This window comes from Mercenaria mercenaria, chromosome 7 (genome assembly GCF_021730395.1).
Source record: "Mercenaria mercenaria strain notata chromosome 7, MADL_Memer_1, whole genome shotgun sequence".
Taxonomy (NCBI): domain Eukaryota; kingdom Metazoa; phylum Mollusca; class Bivalvia; order Venerida; family Veneridae; genus Mercenaria; species Mercenaria mercenaria.
The window spans coordinates 17,742,749-17,764,324 of record NC_069367.1 but is presented as its reverse complement, the minus strand read 5'-3'; the positions used below and the strand labels follow the sequence as shown (position 1 = coordinate 17,764,324).

General features: G+C 37.2%; 1 protein-coding gene across 1 annotated transcript in view; it reads left to right on the top strand.

Annotated features, from left to right (window-relative positions):
* LOC123554817 (histone demethylase UTY-like) overlaps positions 1 to 21,576 on the top strand; it is a 473,287-nt gene that overhangs the window by 429,751 nt on the left and 21,960 nt on the right. Inside the window, exon 27 of the mRNA XM_045345168.2 lies at positions 20,213 to 20,383. Coding sequence (XP_045201103.2) covers positions 20,213 to 20,383 — 171 coding nt within the window. The remainder of the gene's footprint in view (positions 1 to 20,212; positions 20,384 to 21,576) is intronic.

Genomic DNA, 21,576 nt, shown 5'->3' with positions numbered 1-21,576 from the left:
TCCTTTCTTGAACTGGCCAGATTCCATTATGGGTTCCAGAGTTATGGCCCCTGAAAGGGCCAAAATTAGCTATTTTGACCTTGTCTGCACAATAGCAGCTTTATTTATGATTTGATTTTTACCAAACTTGCACACAACTTGTATCACCATAAGATCTTGGTTCCTTTCTTGAACTGGCCAGATTCCATTATGGGTTCCAGAGTTGTGGCCCCTGAAAGGGCCAAAATTAGCTATTTTGACCTTGTCTGCACAATAGCAGCTTCATTTATGATTTGAATTTAACCAAACTTGCACACAACTTGTATCACCATAAGATCTTGGTTCCTTTCTTGAACTGGCCAGATTCCATTATGGGTTCCAGAGTTATGGCCCCTGAAAGGGCCAGAATTAGCTATTTTGACATTGTCTGCACAATAGCAGCTTCATTAGCTCATCTGATTTTTTGAAAAAAAATGATGAGTTATTGTCATCACTTGAGCGGTTGTCGGCGTCGGCGTCTGCGTCGGCGTTGCCTGGTTAAGTTTTATGTTTAGGTCAGCTTTTCTCCTAAACTATCAAAGCTATTGCTTTGAAACTTGGAATACTTGTTCACCATCATAAGCTGACCCTGTACAGCAAGAAACATAACTCCATCTTGCTTTTTGCAAGATTTATGGCCCCTTTTGTACTTAGAAAATATCAGATTTCTTGGTTAAGTTTTATGTTTAGGTCAACTTTTCTCCTAAACTATCAAAGCTATTGCTTTGAAACTTAAAATACTTGTTCACCATCATAAGCAGACCCTGTACATCAAGAAACATAACTCCATCTTGCTTTTTGCAAGATTTATTGCCCCTTTTGGACTTGGAAAATCAGTTTTCTTGGTTAAGTTTTATGTTTAGGTCAGCTTTTATCCTAAACTATCAAAGCTATTGCTTTAAAACTTGCAACACTTGTTCACCATCATAAGTTGACCCTGTACAGCAAGAAACATAACTCCATCCTGCTTTTTGCAAGATTTATGGCCCCTTTTGGACTTAGAAAATATCAGATTTCTTGGTTAAGTTTTATGTTTAGGTCAACTTTTTCTCTTAAACTATCAAAGCTATTGCTTTGAAACTTGCAACACTTGTTGACCATCATAAGCTGACCCTGTACAGCAAGCAACATAACTCCATCCTGCTTTTTGCAATAATTATTGCCCCTTTTGGACTTAGAAAATCATTTTCTTGGTTGAGTATTATGTTTAAGTCAACTTTTCTCATAAACTATCAAAGCTATTGCTTTAAAACTTGCAACAGTTTTTCACCATCATAAGTGGACACTGAACATCAAGAAACATAACTCTATCCTGCTTTTTGCAAGAATGATGGCCCTTTTTAGACTTAGAAAATCATGGGTAGGACAATATTTCTATTACACAAAAAAAATCAGATGAGCGTCAGCACCCACAAGGCGGTGCTCTTGTTTATGATTTGAATTTAATCAAACTTGCACAAAATTTGTGTCACCATAAGATCTCGGTTCTTTTCTTGAACCGGCCAGATCCCTTAATGGGTTTCAGAGTTATGGCGCCTGAAAGGGCCAAAATTAGCTTTTTTGACCTTGTCTGCACAATAGCAGCTTCATTTATGATTTGATTTTAACCAAACTTGCACACAACTTGTATCACCACAAGATCTTGCTTCCTTTCTTGAACTGGCCAGATACCGTCATGGGTTCCACAGTTATGGCCCCTTAAAGGTCCAAAATTGGCTATTTTGGCTTTTGCAGCCATATAGAGACTTCATTTATGGTTTTATCTGATACAAACTTCCAAAATATCTTCAACAACAATAAATCTTGGATTGCATGACAAATCAGATCCAATCGTAGGTTCCAGAGTTATTTTATATCTGATTACCTCCCCTGATTGTAATCAAAATGGATTTATATCAGTAAGTACTTATAGGACTTATTTGAAATTTCATTATTGTTATGAGTTGGACTGAGACAATCAGGGTAGATAACTATGGACTGATTTTATGTCAAATTACCTCCCTTTATTTCAAATTAAAATGGGTATATCTCCGTAACTAATGAAGATACTGATCTGAAATTTCATTTATGTCAGCAGATTTATTTGGCAGATCCTTCTTTTGTTCACTTACAATATATTTTTTTTATTACTTCCCTTTTACGTTACTATAAATAGCTTATTTTAGTAACTTTTTAGCTCACCTGTCACAAAGTGACAAGGTGAGCTTTTGTGATCGCGCGGTGTCCGTCGTCCGTCCGTAAACTTTTGCTTGTGACCACTCTAGAGGTCACATTTTTCATGGGATCTTTATGAAAGTTGGTCAGAATGTTCATCTTGATGATATCTAGGTCAAGTTTGAAACTGGGTCACATGCCATCAAAAACTAGGTCAGTAGGTCTAAAAATAGAAAAACCTTGTGACCTCTCTAGAGGCCATATATTTCATAAGATCTTCATGAAAATTGGTCAGAATGTTCATCTTGATGATATCTAGGTCAAGTTCGAAACTGGGTCACGTGGGTTCAAAAACTAGGTCAGTAGGTCTAAAAATAGAAAAACCTTGTGACCTCTCTAGAGGCCATATTTTTCATGAGATCTTCATGAATATTGGTCAGAATGTTTACCTTGATGATATCTAGGTCAAGTTTGAAACTGGGTCATGTAGGGTCGAAAACTAGGTCATTAGGTCTAAAAATAGAAAAACCTTGTGACCTCTTTAGAGGCCATATTTCTCAATGGATCTTCATGAAAATTGGTCAGAATGTTCACCTTGATGATATCTAGGTCAGGTTTGAAACTGGGTCACATGGGGTTAAAAACTAGGTCAGAAGATCTAAAAATAGAAAAACCTTGTGACCTCCCTAGAGGCCATAGTTTTCATCAGATCTTCATGAATATTGGTCAGAATGTTCATCTTGATGATATCTAGGTCAAGTTCAAAACTGGGTCATGTAGGGTCAAAAACTAGGTCAGTAGATCTAAAAATAGAAAAACCTTGTGACCTCTCTAGAGGCCATATTTCTCAATGGATCTTCATGAAAATTGGTCAGACTGTTTATCTTGATGTTATCTAGGTCAAGTTCGAAACTGGGTCACGTGCGGTCAAAAACTAGGTCAGTACGTCTAAAAATAGGAAAACCTTGTGACCTCTCTAGAGGCGATATTTTTCAATGGATCTTCATGAAAATTGGTCAGAATGTTTACCTTGAAGATATCTAGGTCAGGTTCGAAACTGGGTCACGTGGGGTTAAAAACTAGGTCAAGAGATCTAAAAATAGAAAAACCTTGTGACCTCTCTAGAGGCCATATTTTTCATGAGATCTTCATGATTATTAGTCAGAATGTTCACCTTGATGATATCTAGGTCAGGTTCGTAACTGGGTCATGTGCGGTCAAAAACTAGGTCAGTAGGTTGAAAAATAGAAAAACCTTGTGACCTCTCTAGAGGCCATATTTTTCATGAGATCTTCATGAAAATTGGTGAGAATGTTCACCTTGATGATATCTAGGTCAAGTTTAAAAGTGGGTCACGTGCCTTCAAAAACTAGGCCATTAGGTCAAATAATAGAAAAACCTTGTGACCTTTCTAGAGGCCATATTTTTCAATGGATCTTCATGAAAATTGGTCTGAATTTTTTATCTTGATGATATCTAGGTCACATGTGCTCAAAAACTAGGTCACTATGTCAAATAATAGAAATAATGACGTCATATTCAGTTCAACACTGGGTCATGTGGGGATAGGTGAGCGATTCAGGACCATCATGGTCCTCTTGTTTATTATTGGCCGTAGGGAAAAACCGAGACCACTTTTTTGTGGTACAACATGGATGCTACCTCCAATTTTTAGGTGTATTTTGACATATCTATACCTTGTAAGAATTTTTGTTTTCTTTTTGGTTAAATTTCTTCCTTTTGTTGTTCCTGTCCTTTGGACTGAGATATCTTTTCTGAGGACCTTCTTGTCCTCAAGTGCAATGATAACAGGTGAGCGATATAGGGCCATCATGGCCCTCTTGTTACCAAACTGGCACACAACTTGTATCACCGTAAGATCTTGGTTCCTTTCTTGAACTGGCCAGATTCCGTTATGGGTTCCAGAGTTATGGCCCCTGAAAGGACCAGAATTAGCTATTTTGCCCTTGTCTGCACAAAAGCAGCTTCATTTATGATTTAAATTTATTCAAACTTGCACAAAACTTGTGTTGCCATAAGATCTCAGTTCCTTTGTTGAACCGGCTAGATCCCCTAATTGGTTCCAGAGTTATGGCCCCTGAAAGGGCCAAAATTAGCTATTTTGACCTTGTCTGCACAATAGCAACTTCATTTATGATTTGATTTGAACCAAACTTGCACACAACTTGTATCACCACAAGATCTTGGTTCCTTTCTTAAACTGGACAGATCCATCATGGGTTCCAGAGTTATGGCCCCTTAAATGTCCAAAATCGGCTATTTTGGCTTTTGCAGCCATATAGAGACTTCATTTATGGTTTTATTTGATACAAACTTCCAAAATATCTTCAACAACAATAAATCTTGGATTGCATGACAAATCAGATCCATTCGTAGTTTCAAGAGTTATTTTATATCTGATTACCTCCCCTGATTGTAGTCAAAATGGACTTATATCAGTAAGTACTTACAGGACTTATTTGAAATTTCATTATTGTCATTAGTTGGAACGAGCCAATCAGGGTAGATAACTATGGACTGATTTTATGTCAAATTACCTCCCTTTATTAGCCCACCATCATCAGATGGTGGGCTATTAAAATCACTCTGCGTCCGTGGTCCGTCCGTCCGTCATTCCGTCCGTCCGTCCGTCCGTTAACAATTTCTCGTTATCGCATCTCCTCAGAAACTACTGGGGGGATTTTGACCAAACTTTGTCAGAATGATGTATTGGTACCCTAGTTGTGTCCCCCTGAAAATCAGACTGGTTCAACAATTTATGAGTGAGTTATGGCCCTTTGTTTATTTCTATAATTTATATAGATTTACATGTATATAGGGAAAAACTTTGAAAACCTTCTTGTCCATAACCACAGAGCCTAGGGCTTTGATATTTGGTATGAAGCATCATCTAGTGGTCCTCTACCAAGATGATTCAAATTATTTCTCTGGGGTCAAATATGGCCCCGCCCTGGGGGTCACATGGTTTATATAGACTTATATAGGGAAAAACTTTGAATAACCTCTTGTCCAAACCACAGGGCCAGGGCTTTGAATTTTGTATGTGACATCATCTAGTGGTCTTCAACTAAGATTGTTCAAATTATACCCTAGGGTCAAATATGGCCCCGCCCTGGGAGTCATATGGTTTACATAGACTTATATAGGGAAAAACTTTGAAAATCTTCTTGTCCAAAACCACAAAGCCTAGGGCTTTGATACTTGTAATGTAGCATCATCTAGTGTTTCTCTACCAAGTTTGTCAAATTACCTCCTAGGGTTAAATATGGCCCCGCCCCGGGGTCAAATGGTTCATATAGACTTATATAGGGAAAAGCTTTTAAAAAGTTTCTTGTCAGTAACTACAACATTCAAACTTGGACCACATGTATATTTTTTGAGTGGCAAGATGAACCTTGACATGAGTTGACCTTGATTTTGACCTAGTGACCTACTTTCACATTTCTGTAGCTACAGCCTTCAAATTTGGACCACATGCATAATTTTGTGCACTGGAAAAACTTTGACCTTTATTTTGACCTAGTGACCTACTTTCACATTTTTTAAGGTACAGGCATCAAATTTGGACCATATGCATAGTTTTGTGTTTCCAATGAAATTTGACCTTGATTTTGACCTAGTGACCTACTTTCACATTTCTCAAGCTACAGCCTTCAAATTTGGACTACGTGCATAGTTTTGTGTACCGAAAAAACTTTGACCTTGACATTGACCTAGTGACCTACTTTCACATTTTTGAAGGTACAGGCTTCAAAATTTGGACCACATGCATAGTTTTGTATTCTGAAATAAAATTTGACCTTGATTTTGACCTAGTGACCTACTTTTACATTCTCAAGCTGCAGCCTTCAAATTTGGACCACTTGCATAGTTTTTTGTACTGAAATGACTTTGACCTTTACATTGACCTAGTGACCTACTTTCACATTTTTGAAGGTACAGGCTTCAAATTTGGACCACATGCATAGTTTTGTATTCGAAATAAAATTTGACCTTGATTTGACCTAGTGACCTACTTTTACATTTCTCAAGCTACAGGCTTCAAATTTGGACCACATGCATAGTTTTGTATTCCGAAATAAAATTTGCCCTTGATTTTGACCTAGTGACCTACTTTTACATTTCTCAAGCTACAGCCTTCAAATTTGGATCACATGCATAGTTTGTGTACCGAAACAAACTTTGACCTTTACATGACCTAGTGACCTACTTTCACAATTTTTTAAGGTAACAGGCTTCAAATTTGGACCACATGCATAGTTTTGTATTCTGAAGTAAAATTTGACCATAATTTTGACCTAGTGACCTACTTTACATTTCTCAAGCTACAGCCTTCAAATTTGGACCACTTGCATAGTTTTGTGTACCGAAATGAACTTTGACCTTAAGATTGACCTAGTGACCTACTTTCACATTTCTGTAGCTGCAGGCTTCAAATTTAGGACCACATGCATAGTTTTGTGTACCGAAACAAACTTTGACCTTGACATTGACCTAGTGACCTACTTTCACATTTTTGAAGGTACAGGCTTCAAATTTGGACCACATGCATAGATTTGTGTTGTGTACGGAAATGAAATTTGACCTTGAGCTAGTCAATAAGTCTTGAAATTTGGAACACTCAAAAATGGCACATTGGTGGGCGCCAAGATCACTCTGTGATCTCTTGTTTTTGAAATTAAAATGGGTATATCTCCGTAACTAATGAAAATACTGATCTGAAATTTCATTTATGTTAACAGATTTATTTGGCAGATCCTTCTTTTGTTAACTTACAATAATTTTCTTTTGAATTACTTCCCTTTTACGTTACTATAAATAACCTGTTTTTAGTAACTTTTTTATTATTGGCCGTAGGGAAAAACCGAGACCACTTTTCTGTGGTACAACATGGATGCTACCTCCAATTTTTAGTTGTATTTTGACATATCTGTACCTTGTAAGAATTTTGTTTTTCTTTTTGGTTAAATTTCTTTCCTTTGTTGTTCCCGTCCTTTGGACTTAGATATTTTTTCTGAGGACCTTCTTGTCCTCAAGTGCAGTGATAACAGGTGAGTGATATAGGGCCATCATGGCCCTCTTGTTATAAGAATTATGGCCCCTTTTGGATTTCTTGGTTAAGTTTTGTGTTTAGGTCATCTTTTATCCTAAACTGTCAAAGCTATTGCTTTAAAACTTACAATACATGTGCACCATCAAAAGCTGACTCAGTAAAGCAAGAAACATAACTTCATCCTGCTTTTTGCAAGAATTATGGCCCCTTTTGGACTTGGAAAATATCAGATTTCTTGGTTAAGTTTTGGTTTAGGTCAACTTTTCTCCAATTATAGGACAAAGGTCAAGGTCACATTGACCCAGAATAGTAGAACTTTTGTGTTCAGTGACCAAATAATTTCTGTTCCTTGCACAATTACTGAATGCATCAAGGAGGGCATTTCTTGTTCTACGAGCTCTTGTTCTATTATACAGAGATAAAAGATCAGTTGAGCGACTGCACCTGCAAGGCGGTGCTCTTGTTTGCCATAGTCCTCTGTCCATCCACATTCTAGTTTATCTACATTCTATTTATTCTACTTGGAATATAAATTGTAAATGGCAAAATCCCTGTATTTTGTTAGGACTCCTTTACTGTTGGTGGGACTTTATTAAAATGTTATAGGAATAGTACCAAGTCCTATGGCACAGTATAGTATTATGGCTGAATAACGTTTTACTGAGTTATGGCTCTTCGAGCTCAGCAGTGCTAAAATCAAAGATACCTTTAAACAAGTTCTCATATATTTCCAAATAGGTCGTTACAATCTTGTATCTGTAGCATCCTTATATGGACCTATCTTAAGTTCATTCAAATTGTTGATTGAAATACCTCTAAACAACTCTGCATGGATTGCTTCATGAATAAACACCAAGTTTAATCTATGGCATACATGGAAGGACCTGAATTATTCAAATGATTCCCTGAACCCGTTTAGAGGCTGTCAGAACTAAAATTAGGATAACCTAACCTTTAAAGATATAATAAAACCAAAGTCACATTTGAAATTGTGAACAATTATTTCTTAGCAACTATTTAAACATAAAATTTACATGTTTCTTTGTATAAACATCATGTTATTAGCTCATCTGATTTTTCGGCGTCGGCGTCGGTGTCGGCGTCGGCGTTGCCTGGTTAAGTTTTATGTTTAGGTCAGCTTTTCTCCTAAACTATCAAAGCTATTGCTTTGAAACTTGGAATACTTGTTCACCATCATAAGCTGACCCTGTATAGCAAGAAACATAACTCCATCTTGCTTTTTGCAAGATTTATGGCCCCTTTTGTACTTAGAAAATATCAGATTTCTTGGTTAAGTTTTATGTTTAGGTCAACTTTTCTCCTAAACTATCAAAGCTTTTGCTTTGAAACTTGGAATACTTGTTCACCATCATAAGCAGACCCTGTACATCAAGAAACATAACTCCATCTTGCTTTTTGCAAGAATTATTGCCCCTTTTGGACTTGAAAATCAGTTTTTCTTGGTTAAGTTTTATGTTTAGGTTAGCTTTTATCCTAAACTGTCAAAGCTATTCCTTTAAAACTTGCAACACTTGTTCACCATCATAAGCTGACCCTGTACAGCAAGAAACATAACTCCATCCTGCTTTTTGCAAGATTTATGGCCCCTTTTGGACTTAGAAATATCAGATTTCTTGGTTAAGTTTTATGTTTAGGTCAACTTTTTCTCTTAAACTATCAAAGCTATTGCTTTAAAACTTGCAACTCTTGTTCACCATCATACGCTGACCCTGTACAGCAAGCAACATAACTCCATCCTGCTTTTTGCAATAATTATTGCCCCTTTTGGACTTAGAAAAATCATTTTCTTGGTTGAATATTATGTTTAAGTAAACTTTTCTCATAAACTATCAAAGCTATTGCTTTAAAACTTGCAACAGTTTTTCACCATCATAAGTGGACACTGTACATCAAGAAACATAACTCTATCCTGCTTTTTGCAAGAGTGATGGCCCTTTTTAGACTTAGAAAATTGTGGGTAGGACAATATTTCTATTATACAAAAAAAATCAGATGAGCGTCAGCACCCGCAAGGCGGTGCTCTTGTTACCTGCGGCCTCCAGGCTGCTGGTATATTGGAATGCAACAAGTAGTGTAGCACATGGAGCATTACTCATATATGCAGTATCGAATATGACTTCGGGTAGTAAACTCAAGCGTACGAGGGGCGTTCAATAAATACCCAGAAAAGTGCTCTCAATTCCTCATGTATCATCAAAAATAAATGAAAATGCTACAAAATGTAGACTAGGGAATACTGAGTTGATATGTCAAAATTAGATTGTCTTTGGATAAATAATAAGTAAATGCAAGTCCCCATGGCAACGTCATGTGACGTCATCCGGCCCAATTTTGTTTTTTAGCTCATCTGATTTTTTGAAAAAAAATGATGAGTTATTGTCGTCACTTGAGCGGTTGTCGGGGTCTGCGTCGGCGTTGCCTGGTTAAGTTTTATGTTTAGGTCAGTTTTTCTCCTAAACTATCAAAGCTATTGCTTTGAAACTTGTAATACTTGTTCACCATCATAAGCTGACCCTGTATAGCAAGAAACATAACTCCATCTTGCTTTTTGCAAGATTTATGGCCCCTTTTGTACTTAGAAAATATCAGATTTCTTGGTTAAGTTTTATGTTTAGGTCAACTTTTCTCCTAAACTATCAAAGCTTTTGCTTTGAAACTTGAAATACTTGTTCACCATCATAAGCAGACCCTGTACATCAAGAAACATAACTCCATCTTGCTTTTTGCAAGAATTATTGCCCCTTTTGGACTTAGAAAATCAGTTTTCTTGGTTAAGTTTTATGTTTAGGTCAGCTTTTATCCTAAACTATCAAAGCTATTCCTTTAAAACTTGCAACACTTGTTCACTATCATAAGCTGACCCTGTACAGCAAGAAACATAACTCCATCCTGCTTTTTGCAAGATTTATGGCCCCTTTTGGACTTAGAAAATATCAGATTTCTTGTTAGCTCGACTATTCGAAGAATAGTCTAGCTATTCTACTCACCCTGGCGTCGGTGTCACACCTTGGTTAAGTTTTTGCATGCAAGTACAACCATCAATTAAAGGCATATAGCTTTGCAGTGCTCCAGCTAGCAATTTTTAGCAGGGTGCATCGCCCGTTCCAAAATTCTTTCCACCCTGTTGCCCCGCCTGGCACCCTGCCCGTTTTACAACCATTCATTTCCTTTTTAGCCAACCTTCCCTTTTTTGCCTCAGTGGTTATAATAAACTGCTTTATTACACCTTTTTATCGAGTGATACACGCCGGGGGGCATTGACATAATTGGCAAACAATTACCTGCTGTGATCGGCCCGATTTAGTCTGCTACACCAGCATTAAAATCACTGAAGCTTAGTGTTAAAACAATATCTAACCAGTCTGATCTAGTGGTTCTCTACCAAGTTTGTTCAAATTATCGCCCTAGGGTCAAAAATGGCCCCGCCCCGGGGGTCACATGGTTCATATAGACTTATATAGGGAAAAGCTTTTAAAATGTTCTTGTCAATAACTGCAACATTCAAATTTGGACCACATGTATATTTTTGAGTGGCAAGATGAACCTTGACATGAGTTGACCTTGATTTTGACCTAGTGACCTACTTTCACATTTCTGTAGCTACAGCCTTCAAATTTGGACCACATGTATATTTTTGAGTGGCAAGATGAACCTTGACATGAGTTGACCTTGATTTTGACCTAGTGACCTACTTTCACATTTCTGTAGCTACAGCCTTCAAATTTGGACCACATGCATAGTTTTGTGCACTGGAAAACCTTTGACCTTGATTTTGACCTAGTGACCTACTTTCACATTTTTGAAGGTACAGGCGTCAAATTTGGACCATATGCATAGTTCTGTGTTTCAAAATGAAATTTGACATTGATTTTGACCTAGTGACCTACTTTTACATTGACCTTGACTTTGACCTAGTGACCTACTTTCACATTTTTAAGGTACAGGCTTCAACTTTGGACCACATGCATAGATTTGTATTCCGAAATAAAATTTGACCATGATTTTGACCTAGTGACCTACTTTTACATTTCTCAAGCTACAGCCTTCAAATTTGGACCACTTGCATAGTTTTGTGTACCGAAATGAACTTTGACCTTTACATTGACCTAGTGACCTACTTTCACATTTTTAAGGTACAGGCATCAAATTTGGACCACATGCATAGTTTTGTATTCCGAAATAGAATTTGACCTTGATTTTGACCAAGTGACCTACTTTTACATTTCTCAAGCTACAGCCTTCAAATTTGGACCACTTGCATAGTTTTGTGTACCGAAATGAACCTAGACCTTAAGATTGACCTAGTGACCTACTTTCACATTTCTGTAGCTACAGGCTTCAAATTTAGACCACATGCAGAGGATTGTGTACCGAAACAAACTTTGACCTTCACATTGACCTAGTGACCTACTTTCACATTTCTCAAGCTACAGCTTTCGAATTTGGACCACATGCACAGTGTACGGAAATGAAATTTGACCTTGAGGTAGTCAGTAAGTCTTGAAATTTGGAACACTCAAAAATGGCACATTGGTGGGCGCCAAGATCACTCTGTGATCTCTTGTTTCTTTTTCTAGATCAATTACTAACCTCACTGGATCAAGTCCCATAACTCTGGCATGTATTTTGGGCAAATTATGCCCCCTTTTGGACTTTGAAAATTCTGGTTAAAGTTTTACATGCAAGTTTCTATCTCCAAAACTAATGCAGATATTGAATTGATATGTCACATGTGCCTTCGAGGTTATAAAACTAGTTAAGAGCAGCAAGTCCCATAACTGATATGCATTTTGGTCAAATTATTCCCCCTTTTGAACTTAAAACTCTTTCGATATTTAACCTTTTTGGGTAATATTTTCCTGCTTCTGAGACAATATTTCGAATAGTCGAGCTTGGCTGTCTTACGGACAGCTCTTGTTTAAGTTTTATGTTTAGGTCAACTTTTTCTCTTAAACTATCAAAGCTATTGCTTTAAAACATGCAACTCTTGTTCACCATCATAAGCTGACCCTGTACAGCAAGCAACATAACTCCATCCTGCTTTTTGCAATAATTATTGCCCCTTTTGGACTTAGAAAAATCATTTTCTTGGTTGAATATTATGTTTAAGTCAACTTTTCTCATAAACTATCAAAGCTATTGCTTTAAAAGTTGCAACAGTTTTTCACCATCATAAGTGGACACTGTACATCAAGAAACATAACTCTATCCTGCTTTTTGCAAGAGTGATGGCCCTTTTTAGACTTAGAAAATCATGGGTAGGACAATATTTCTATTATACAAAAAAAATCAGATGAGCGTCAGCACCCGCAAGGCGGTGCTCTTGTTTTAGCTCACCTGTCACAAAGTGACAAGGTGAGCTTTTGTGATCGCGTGGCGTCCGTCGACTGTGCGTGCGTGCGTAAACTTTTGCTTGTGACCAGTTGGTCAGAATGTTCATCTTGATGATATCTAGGTCAAGTTTGAAACTGGGTCACGTGCGGTCAAAAATTAGGTCAGTAGATCTAAAAATAGAAAAACCTTGTGACCTCTCTAGAGGCCATATTTCTCAATGGATCTTCATGAAAATTGGTCAGAATGTTCTCCTTGATGATATCTAGGTCAAGTTCGAAACTGGGTCACGTGGGGTCAAAAACTAGGTCAGTAGGTCTAAAAATAGAAAAACTTTGTGACCTCTCTAGAGGCCATATTTTTTATGAGATCTTCATGAAAATTGGTCAGAATGTTCACCTTGATGATATCTAGGTCAGTTTCGAAACTGGGTCACGTGGGGTCAATAACTAGGTCAGTAGGTCTAAAAATAGAAAAACCTTGTGATGTCTCTAGAGGCCATATTTCTCAATGGATCCTTATGAAAATTGGTGAGAATGTTCAGCTTGATGATATCTAGGTCAGGTTCGTAACTGGGTCATGTGCGGTCAAAAACTAGGTCAGTAGGTCGAAAAATAGAAAAACCTTGTGACCTCTCTAGAGGCCATATTTTTCACGAGATCTTCATGAAAATTGGTGAGAATGTTCACCTTGATGATATCTAGGTCAAATTTAAAAGTGGGTCACGTGCCTTCAAAAACTAGATCATTAGGTCAAATAATAGAAAAACCTTGTGTCCTCTCTAGAGGTCATATTTTTCAATGGATCTTCATGAAAATTGGTCAGAATTTTTTATCTTGATGATATCTAGGTCACATGTGCTCAAAAACTAGGTCACTTAGAAATAAAGACGTCATACTCAGTTCAACACTGGGTCATGTGGGGATAGGTGAGCGATTCAGGACCATCATGGTCCTCTTGTTCTATTTTACATGTGCTAAAACATTACCTGCCACTTACCTATTTTTCAAGCTACCTTTTCTTAAATTGGGTGAATATTGGTATGGAAAGTAAGCGTTACGCCAATAGCGTCAAACTATAAATGTGACATCATTAAAATATTTGGCAGGCATATTGAGTTGGTCGTCGCTTGAAAATCAGTCTTGAACGGAGATGTGAGATAACATTTTGTGTTCTGAATCGAAAATCAAGGAAAGAGACAAATGCTATGCTGAAAAATGTTTAAGGGACAATGCCCTGAAGAAAACAAAATTTTATTAGTGGGACGTGACGTTTACAAGTGGTCAGGAGAATATTGCTGACGACTTGTGTTACAGACATGAAAAATAACGCTCAGTCACATTTAATAAATTAAAGAGCTCCTTGATAGGGCATCAGTTCAGTGTCCAATTTCTTCAATACGACAGGAACATCATATGAACAGTATTTATTTATTCTTAGGAAGGTGTAAAAATGCATTTAATGGTGATAAACATTGAATCAATGGTAATCACGAGTTGTATTGATTAACTGAGTGTGAAATGACAGCATCATAATGACTGGGCCGCTTTTGAGGTGATGGCGTTGCCTAGGAGACGACAAATAAATATTGTGCATGTTCTGAAATCTGTAATTTAGGTATTTGCATCCAGTATGTTCATATCCTTCATATCTTCAAAGTTTACCAAAATGAGACCAGAAATAAAGAAATGAGAGCACTTTTCCAGGTATTTATTGAACACCCCTCGTATAATACACCGACTGGTAATACATCAGTCCTGCATCTAGAGCTAACCTGGGGCGTACTGCATCTAGAGCTCTGGGCAATTTCACGTGATTTTTTACAGACATGATTTGCTCATTGCATTTATGAAACACCGTTTATGCAATATAAACTGGTATAGATATTTTTTACCATAAAACTTAATAATAGTAAAAAAATCAGGTTTAGATACTATTTTATTTTATGCTAACTAATGAAATACTGTATTCTATCAGTTAAATATTTTCATATTTCATCACTCACACTGTGAAAATATGAAATCTATATTTTCACACTGTGAGAGATATAGCTCCGCCCCCTCATTACATTATGTATGAATTTTAAATTATTTGCTTAAAACAGATGAAAATTGTAGCCGCACTTTGTTCTTTATAGTATATTTCTCGATTCAAATGATTTTACTTAAAGAGAATTCCATACTGTTATGCAGCAAAAAATGGAACTTTATGTTGCATGCGTCTTTATAACGTCACAGCACGTCTGACGTCATGTCTGTTTACACGCGTCTGTTTCCCGGGCTGAGATTAAAATAGTTGCAAAATGCACATCTCAACGTAATTGAGCATAAAATAAAAAGAAAATTTGTTTGGGTTTCGTGAATATAGAATATATCTCACCTCGAAGTGAGAAAATTTTCACATTTTCACTCGCGCTACGTGCTCGTGAAAATATTTGGAATTTTCTCACTTCGAAGTAAGATATATTCCATATTAACTCAAAACAAACAAATATTTTATTTAGTATATTTTGTCTATGAACAGCAATAAACTATGTATTTTATTTTTTTCATGAAATTAATTTTGATTTCATCAATCTCCGTAATTTTCCGGAAAGGAAACCTGCAGACTGGATGATTTCACGTATGTGATTGGCTAATCGCATTTATGGAACACTGTTTTTGCAATATAGCTGGCACTCTATATGATATACAGAGAAATGTTTGTGACCTGAATTCCTCATTTATTATTTCATATAATTTATTCAAACTTTCAACAATGATAAATATTGATACCTAGTTGTGCATAAGGGTTTTTGTATTAATTGTTCTACAGTTTCCTGGATTATGGTCCTGTGTTGTCAACAAAGTCCAGGTGATGGCACGAATCACTTTTGTGAAATTCCAGTATATTCAAGGAATGTGACCAGTTGAACTAAAAGTTATGTTATACATGAGAGGGAAATATAGTTATTTTTGCTCAAAACAATAAATTTCAGAATTATGAAATACATATTACATAGATGGTCGCAATTACATCCATAACAATTTCTGGTCTGTATAACTTCTGGACGCAGGAAATCTTTCGACTTGTATTATGTTTGAAATAGCACACACCAGACTAACATTTTTAGCTCACCTGAACCAAAGCTCCGTGCTAACCTATTAGTATAGTGGGATGGTCAGAGGTCCTTCGTCTGGCATCCTCAATTTACATAAACATCTTATTCCCTGAAAGTACTGGTCAGAATTACTCTAAAGTTGGTCTGTATCATCCTGACAAAGTCTTCTCTCAAGTCGGTTCAAATGAAGGTGCTTAGCCCTTTTAGGGGCCACTAAAGCTAAAAATAGAAAAACCTTTAAACACTACAGTATGGGAAACTTGTATTTTTTAGTCAGTCAACCTGTGTTTTTTTCTTCTTCCTGTTTGATATTAAATATAGTAACTTGCTTCCTGGAAAGTTAAATCATCCTTTGTAGCTCACCTAAACTTTGTTCAGGCTGAGCTGTTAGTATAGGTGGATTGTCCAGTGTCCATCGTCTTAATTCAACATTTTTGTACGCTTGTTTTGAGAAAACTATACGTATTATGTGATTGCATGTGCATCTGTCTGTCCATCCATCATTATTTGTGTCTAGAGCATAACTTTTTAACTATTTAAACTTTGCATATAGGTAAATGGCGATGAGATGATGTGCAGATTGCTTGAACCAGCCCTATAGGCTAAAGGTCAAGTCACAAAGTGAGCTAAAAGGTTAAAACTGTCAATCATATTTTGTGTCTATAGCATTAATAAATAACCATGCAAGATATTGACTTAAGACTTGGCATGTAGGTAGGTGGCGATGAGACGATGTGCAGAGCACATGAACTGGGTCTGCAAGTCAATGGTCAAGGTCACAAATAGAGCTAAAAGGTCAAATCTGTTAGTCATATTTTGTGTCCTGACACCACCACCACCACACACATACACTCACTCACTGCTTCCACCCCCACCTCCCAGAAATGTGTTGTTGTTTTTTGTGCTCGCCCCCCCCCCCCCCATGAGTGGTGGGGGCATATAGATTTGCTCGTGTCCGTGCGTCCGTCCGAAGTTCGTGACACGCCTAGCTCAAAAAGTATTTTATATAAATTGATGAAACCTTGCATGAATCTTTATCATGATATGAACTTGCGCACCTTCTATTTTTTGTCTGGCTCCGCTCCCTAATTTTAGAGTTATGACCCCTGAAATAGTCAAAAATGCACATTTTCACCTCGTGACACGCCTAGCTCAAAAACTATCTGATGTAAATTGATGAAACCTTGCATGAGTCTTTATCATGGTATGAACTTGCGCACCTCCTATTTTTCGTCTGGCTCCGCCCCCTATTTCTAGAGTTATGGCCCCTGAAATAGTCAAAAATGCACATTTTCACCTTGTGACACGCCTAGCTCAAGAAGTATTTGATATAGGAGGGCACACCCTGTGTCCTACAGACACATTCTAGTTTTTGGTTTTTTTTCCCATTAAATTGAGCTTTAGTTTCTTACCTTTCACTGCATCAATCTACATAATTCCTCGATCCTCCCCCCACCACTTACCCCCAAGAAAAAAAAATATATATCTTTAAATTTTGCTTCTGTCCTCCTCTGATATAACCCTTTGGGTGTATATTGCCCTATTAGCGGAGCTCAACACTGTGGTGGGAGACATATTGATTTACTCCTGTCTGTGTGTGTGTCTGTCTGTCTGTCACAAATCTTATCCGCACTCTAAGTTGATCATCTGATCTTCACCAAACTTGAACAAAATGTGTATGCCAATAAGTTTGCCAGGTTAAATAACTAGCCAAATCAGTCAAGGCACTTCGGAATTATGTCCTTGAATTACCGAAAATCGTTCAGGTCTTGGGGCATAATTGACTCATATACTACTAATCATGTGAATAGTAGTATATGAATCATTTATGCCCCAAGACCTAATCATGTCAGGATTAGGCAGTTGAGGTCTTGGTGCATGATTGACTCATATACTACTATTCAGATGATTAGGCAGTTGTGGGAGACATGATCTTTTTTTCGAAAGCAGCTTTAGTTATGAGGTCCTCTATTATTTTTATTCAAATGGGGCACTTGGCCCCTTTTTAGTGCTGCTAGAGCTAAAAATAAAAATACTTTTAACGACTACTTCTCAAGAACTGCTCAATGGATCTTCATCAAACTTGGTCTGTTGCATCAATATAATGTCCTCTCCAAAATTTGTTTAATTTGGGGGCATCTGGTCCCTTTTAGGGGCCACTAGATTTAAAACTAAAAATATTTTAAATGACTTCTTCTCTCGTGATGGATTTTTTTAGCCTGTGGCTCAGGTGAGCTTTTGTGACCACTCAGTGTCCATCGTCGGTCGTGCATCGTCCGTCCATCAACATTTTCTAAAAAAGTCTTCTTGAAAACCAATGGGCAGAATTACACCAAACTCTGGTGGCCTCCTTTCAAAATTGTTCAAAAAATTGAATTCCATGCAGAACTCTGGTTGCCATGGCAACCAAAAAGGAAAAACTTTAAAAATCTTATTGTCCAAAACCGCAAGGCGTAGAGCCTTGATATTTGATATAAATATCATCTGATGGTCCTCTATGAAGATTTTCAAATTATGCCCCTAGGGTGAAAAGAGGCCCCACCCTGGGGTCACAAGTTTTACATAGACTTATATAGGAAAAAACTTAAAAATCTTCTTGTCTAAAACCACAAGACCTAGGCCTTTGATATTTGGTATCTAGCTTTGCCTTGTGGTCCTCTACCAAAATTGTTCAAATTATAACCCTGGGGTGAAAAGAGGCCCTGCCCTGGGGGGTCTTAAGTTTTACATAGACTTATACAGGAAAAAACTTTAAAAATCTTCTTGCCTGAAACTGCAAGGCTTAGGCTTTTGATATTTGGTATGTTGCATTGCCTTGTGGTCCTCTACCAAAATTTTTCAAGTTATGCCCCTGGGGTGAAAAGAGGCCCTGCCCTGGGGGTCCAAAATTTAACATAGACTTATATAGGGAAAAAAGAAAAATCTTCTTGTCTGAAAGTTCAAGGCCTAAGCCATTGATATTTGGTATGTAGCATTGCCTAGTGGATCTCTAATAAGATTATGCCCCTTTAGTGAAAAAGGGCCCTGCCCTGAGGGTCACTTGTTATTTAAGTTATATAGAAATAAATACTTCAAAAATTATCAGATCATATTTCCTAGACTGTTTAATTATAATTACCTGATGATCCCAATCAATTAGGGCCACTTGACCTACTGACCTACTTTCTTGTTTTTAAGATACAGCTTTGAAATTTGGATGACTTGTACAGTTTTGCACACTGATCTTAAGACTGACTTTCAATGACCACGAATGTGACCTACTGACCTACTCTCTAATAATTTAGCATCAGTTTGCCATTTTAAACATGTGGCTCATATTACTCAGGTGAGCGATTCAGGGTCACTATGATCCTCTTGTCATCAAATTTGATTTGTAGCATCATTATAAGGTCCTTTAATAAATTTGTTCAGTTGGAAACACTTGGCCTCTTTTAGGGGCTGCTCGAGTTAGAAATAGAAATACCTTTACCTTACTTCTTCTCATGAACTGCTTGATTTGTCTTCTTAAAACCTTGTCAGGGGCATCATTATAAGGTCCTTTACCATGTTTGTTCAATTGGTGGCACTTGGCACCTTTTAGGGGCCACTGGAGCTTAAAAGAGAAATACCTTTAAAGTTCTTCTTCTCGTGAACTGCTTGATGTATCTTCATCAAATTTGGTCTGTAATATCATTATAAGGTCTTATGTCAATTTTGTTCAAATGGGGGCATTTTGGCCCTTTTAGGGTCTCTAGAGTTAAAATAGAAATACCTTTAAATGATTTCTTCTGATGGTTGTGCCTTTATGGTTCATGATAGCAAAATACAGATTTTTAGCTCATCTGATTTTTGGAGAGAAAAAATGATTAGTTATTGTCATCACTTGATTGGTGTCGGCGTCAGCATTGGTGCTGGCGGTGGCTGGTTAAGTTTTATGTTTTGGTGAGCTTTTCTCCTAAACAATTAAAGCTTTTGCTTTAAAACTTGCAACACTTGTTTACCCTCATAAGCTGACTCTGTACAGCAAGAAACATAACTCCATTTTTGTAAGAATTATGGCCCCTTTTGGACTTAGAAAATATCAGATTTCTTGGTTAAGTTTTGCATTTAGGTCAACTTTTCTCCTTAACAGTCAAAGCTATTGCTTTAAAACTTGGAGCAGTTATTCACCATTAAAAGCTGACTCTGCACAGCAAGTTCCATAACTCTATATTGCTTTTTGTAAGAATTATGGCCCCTTTTGGACTTAGAAAATCATGGGTAGGACAATATTTCTATTATACAGAGACAAAAACATCAGATGAGCATCTGCACCTGCAAGGTGGTTCTCTTGTTTTAAAAACAACTTTTGTTTTAATGAACAGCTTTAAGGATTTTCACCAAACCTAGGTAGAAGCAAAGTGATATGTTAAGGTTTTCTTCAGGTGGACGACTAAACGGGCCTCTTGTTATCCTGTTTGTATTGAATTTTCTCCATTAGTTGAAATATTTTATATCTATTTTTGTGAAGGAAAAACTTACTTTTTCTTCTGCAGGTTGAAGTTTTTAATATCCTGTTTGTAAAAGAACAAGATAGCAAGTTTGTTGTGCACTGTCAGGACTGCGCGAAGAAAATCCACCATAGGCTCGAAGGCTTTGTTGTACTGAATCAGTATCGTCTGGAAGATCTCATAAATATATATGACAATTACACTTTCAGGACAGCTGTAAGTATACCTAGTATGCTTTTAATCTCAGGCTTGGGTTCAAGATAGAGAAAACACTCTCTTATGCCATGCTGAAGGGGTGGCATATAGTACCTGGTATGTAGGTCTGTCCATCCTGTCTGTTTCCCATCAATGCAGGAACCTCAAACTTGGTACGCAGGTTGATTGTGATAAGCAGATGACAACTATAAGTTTTGAGGCTGGATGCTCAAATGACAAGATTGCATTGACCATAAGATGAAAATCAATTTCAGTTGCTTGCATAAGAATGCTTTGGCCTACTGTCGTCAAACTTCATAGGATAATTTTACTGTACGGTCAGTGGATGGCCTCCATTTTGTATGGGAGTTAAGTAGGTCAGTCACTGTGACATTGAGCTGAAGATCAGTGTCCGATTGGTAACTGACGAATACTTCATCATAAGATAATTGCCTGTGATCACTGTATGAGCCCTATTGTTGGTGGAGTCAGCAGGTCAAAGGTCACAGTCACCTTGATACTGAAAACCGTTTCTGCTCGATAACTTGAGAAGGCCTTGACCAACCGTTGTCAAACTTCATACGTTGATAACCTGTGGTTAGAAGATGATCCAAATTTGTTTGGACATCAATAAGTCAACTGAAAACACTTTCTGCTATTGTTTTAGGGGTGATTAAGTCAATGGTCAAGGTCACAATGATTTTGAGACAGAAAATGGTTTCTTCTCAATAAAAGTACACCTTGGCCTACAGTGATCAAACTGTCTGTAGTTGACCCTGATTGTTTTTATACCCCCACCAAACACGGGGGATGGGGGGGGGGGGGGCTATATAGGAGTCAGTTTTGTCATGTCGCATCCTGTTGCGTCTCGAAATCTATATCTCAGCTATTACTAAATGGATTTGATTTAAACTTAAAATAGATGTTCCACCTTATCACCCACATCATGTGACACAAGGTGCATAACTCTTGACACCAATTTTTCATGAATAATGCCCCCTAAGGTTAATTTTGATGCATTTTCACTATATCTCAGTTATAACAAAATGGATTTGATTCAAACTTAAAACAGATGTTTCACCTTATCACCCGCATCATGTGACACAAGGTGCATAACTCTGACACTAATTTTTCCTGAATTATGCCCCCTTTTACTTAGAATTTAAGGTCAACTTTGATGCATTTTCACTATATCTCAGTTATTACGAAATGCA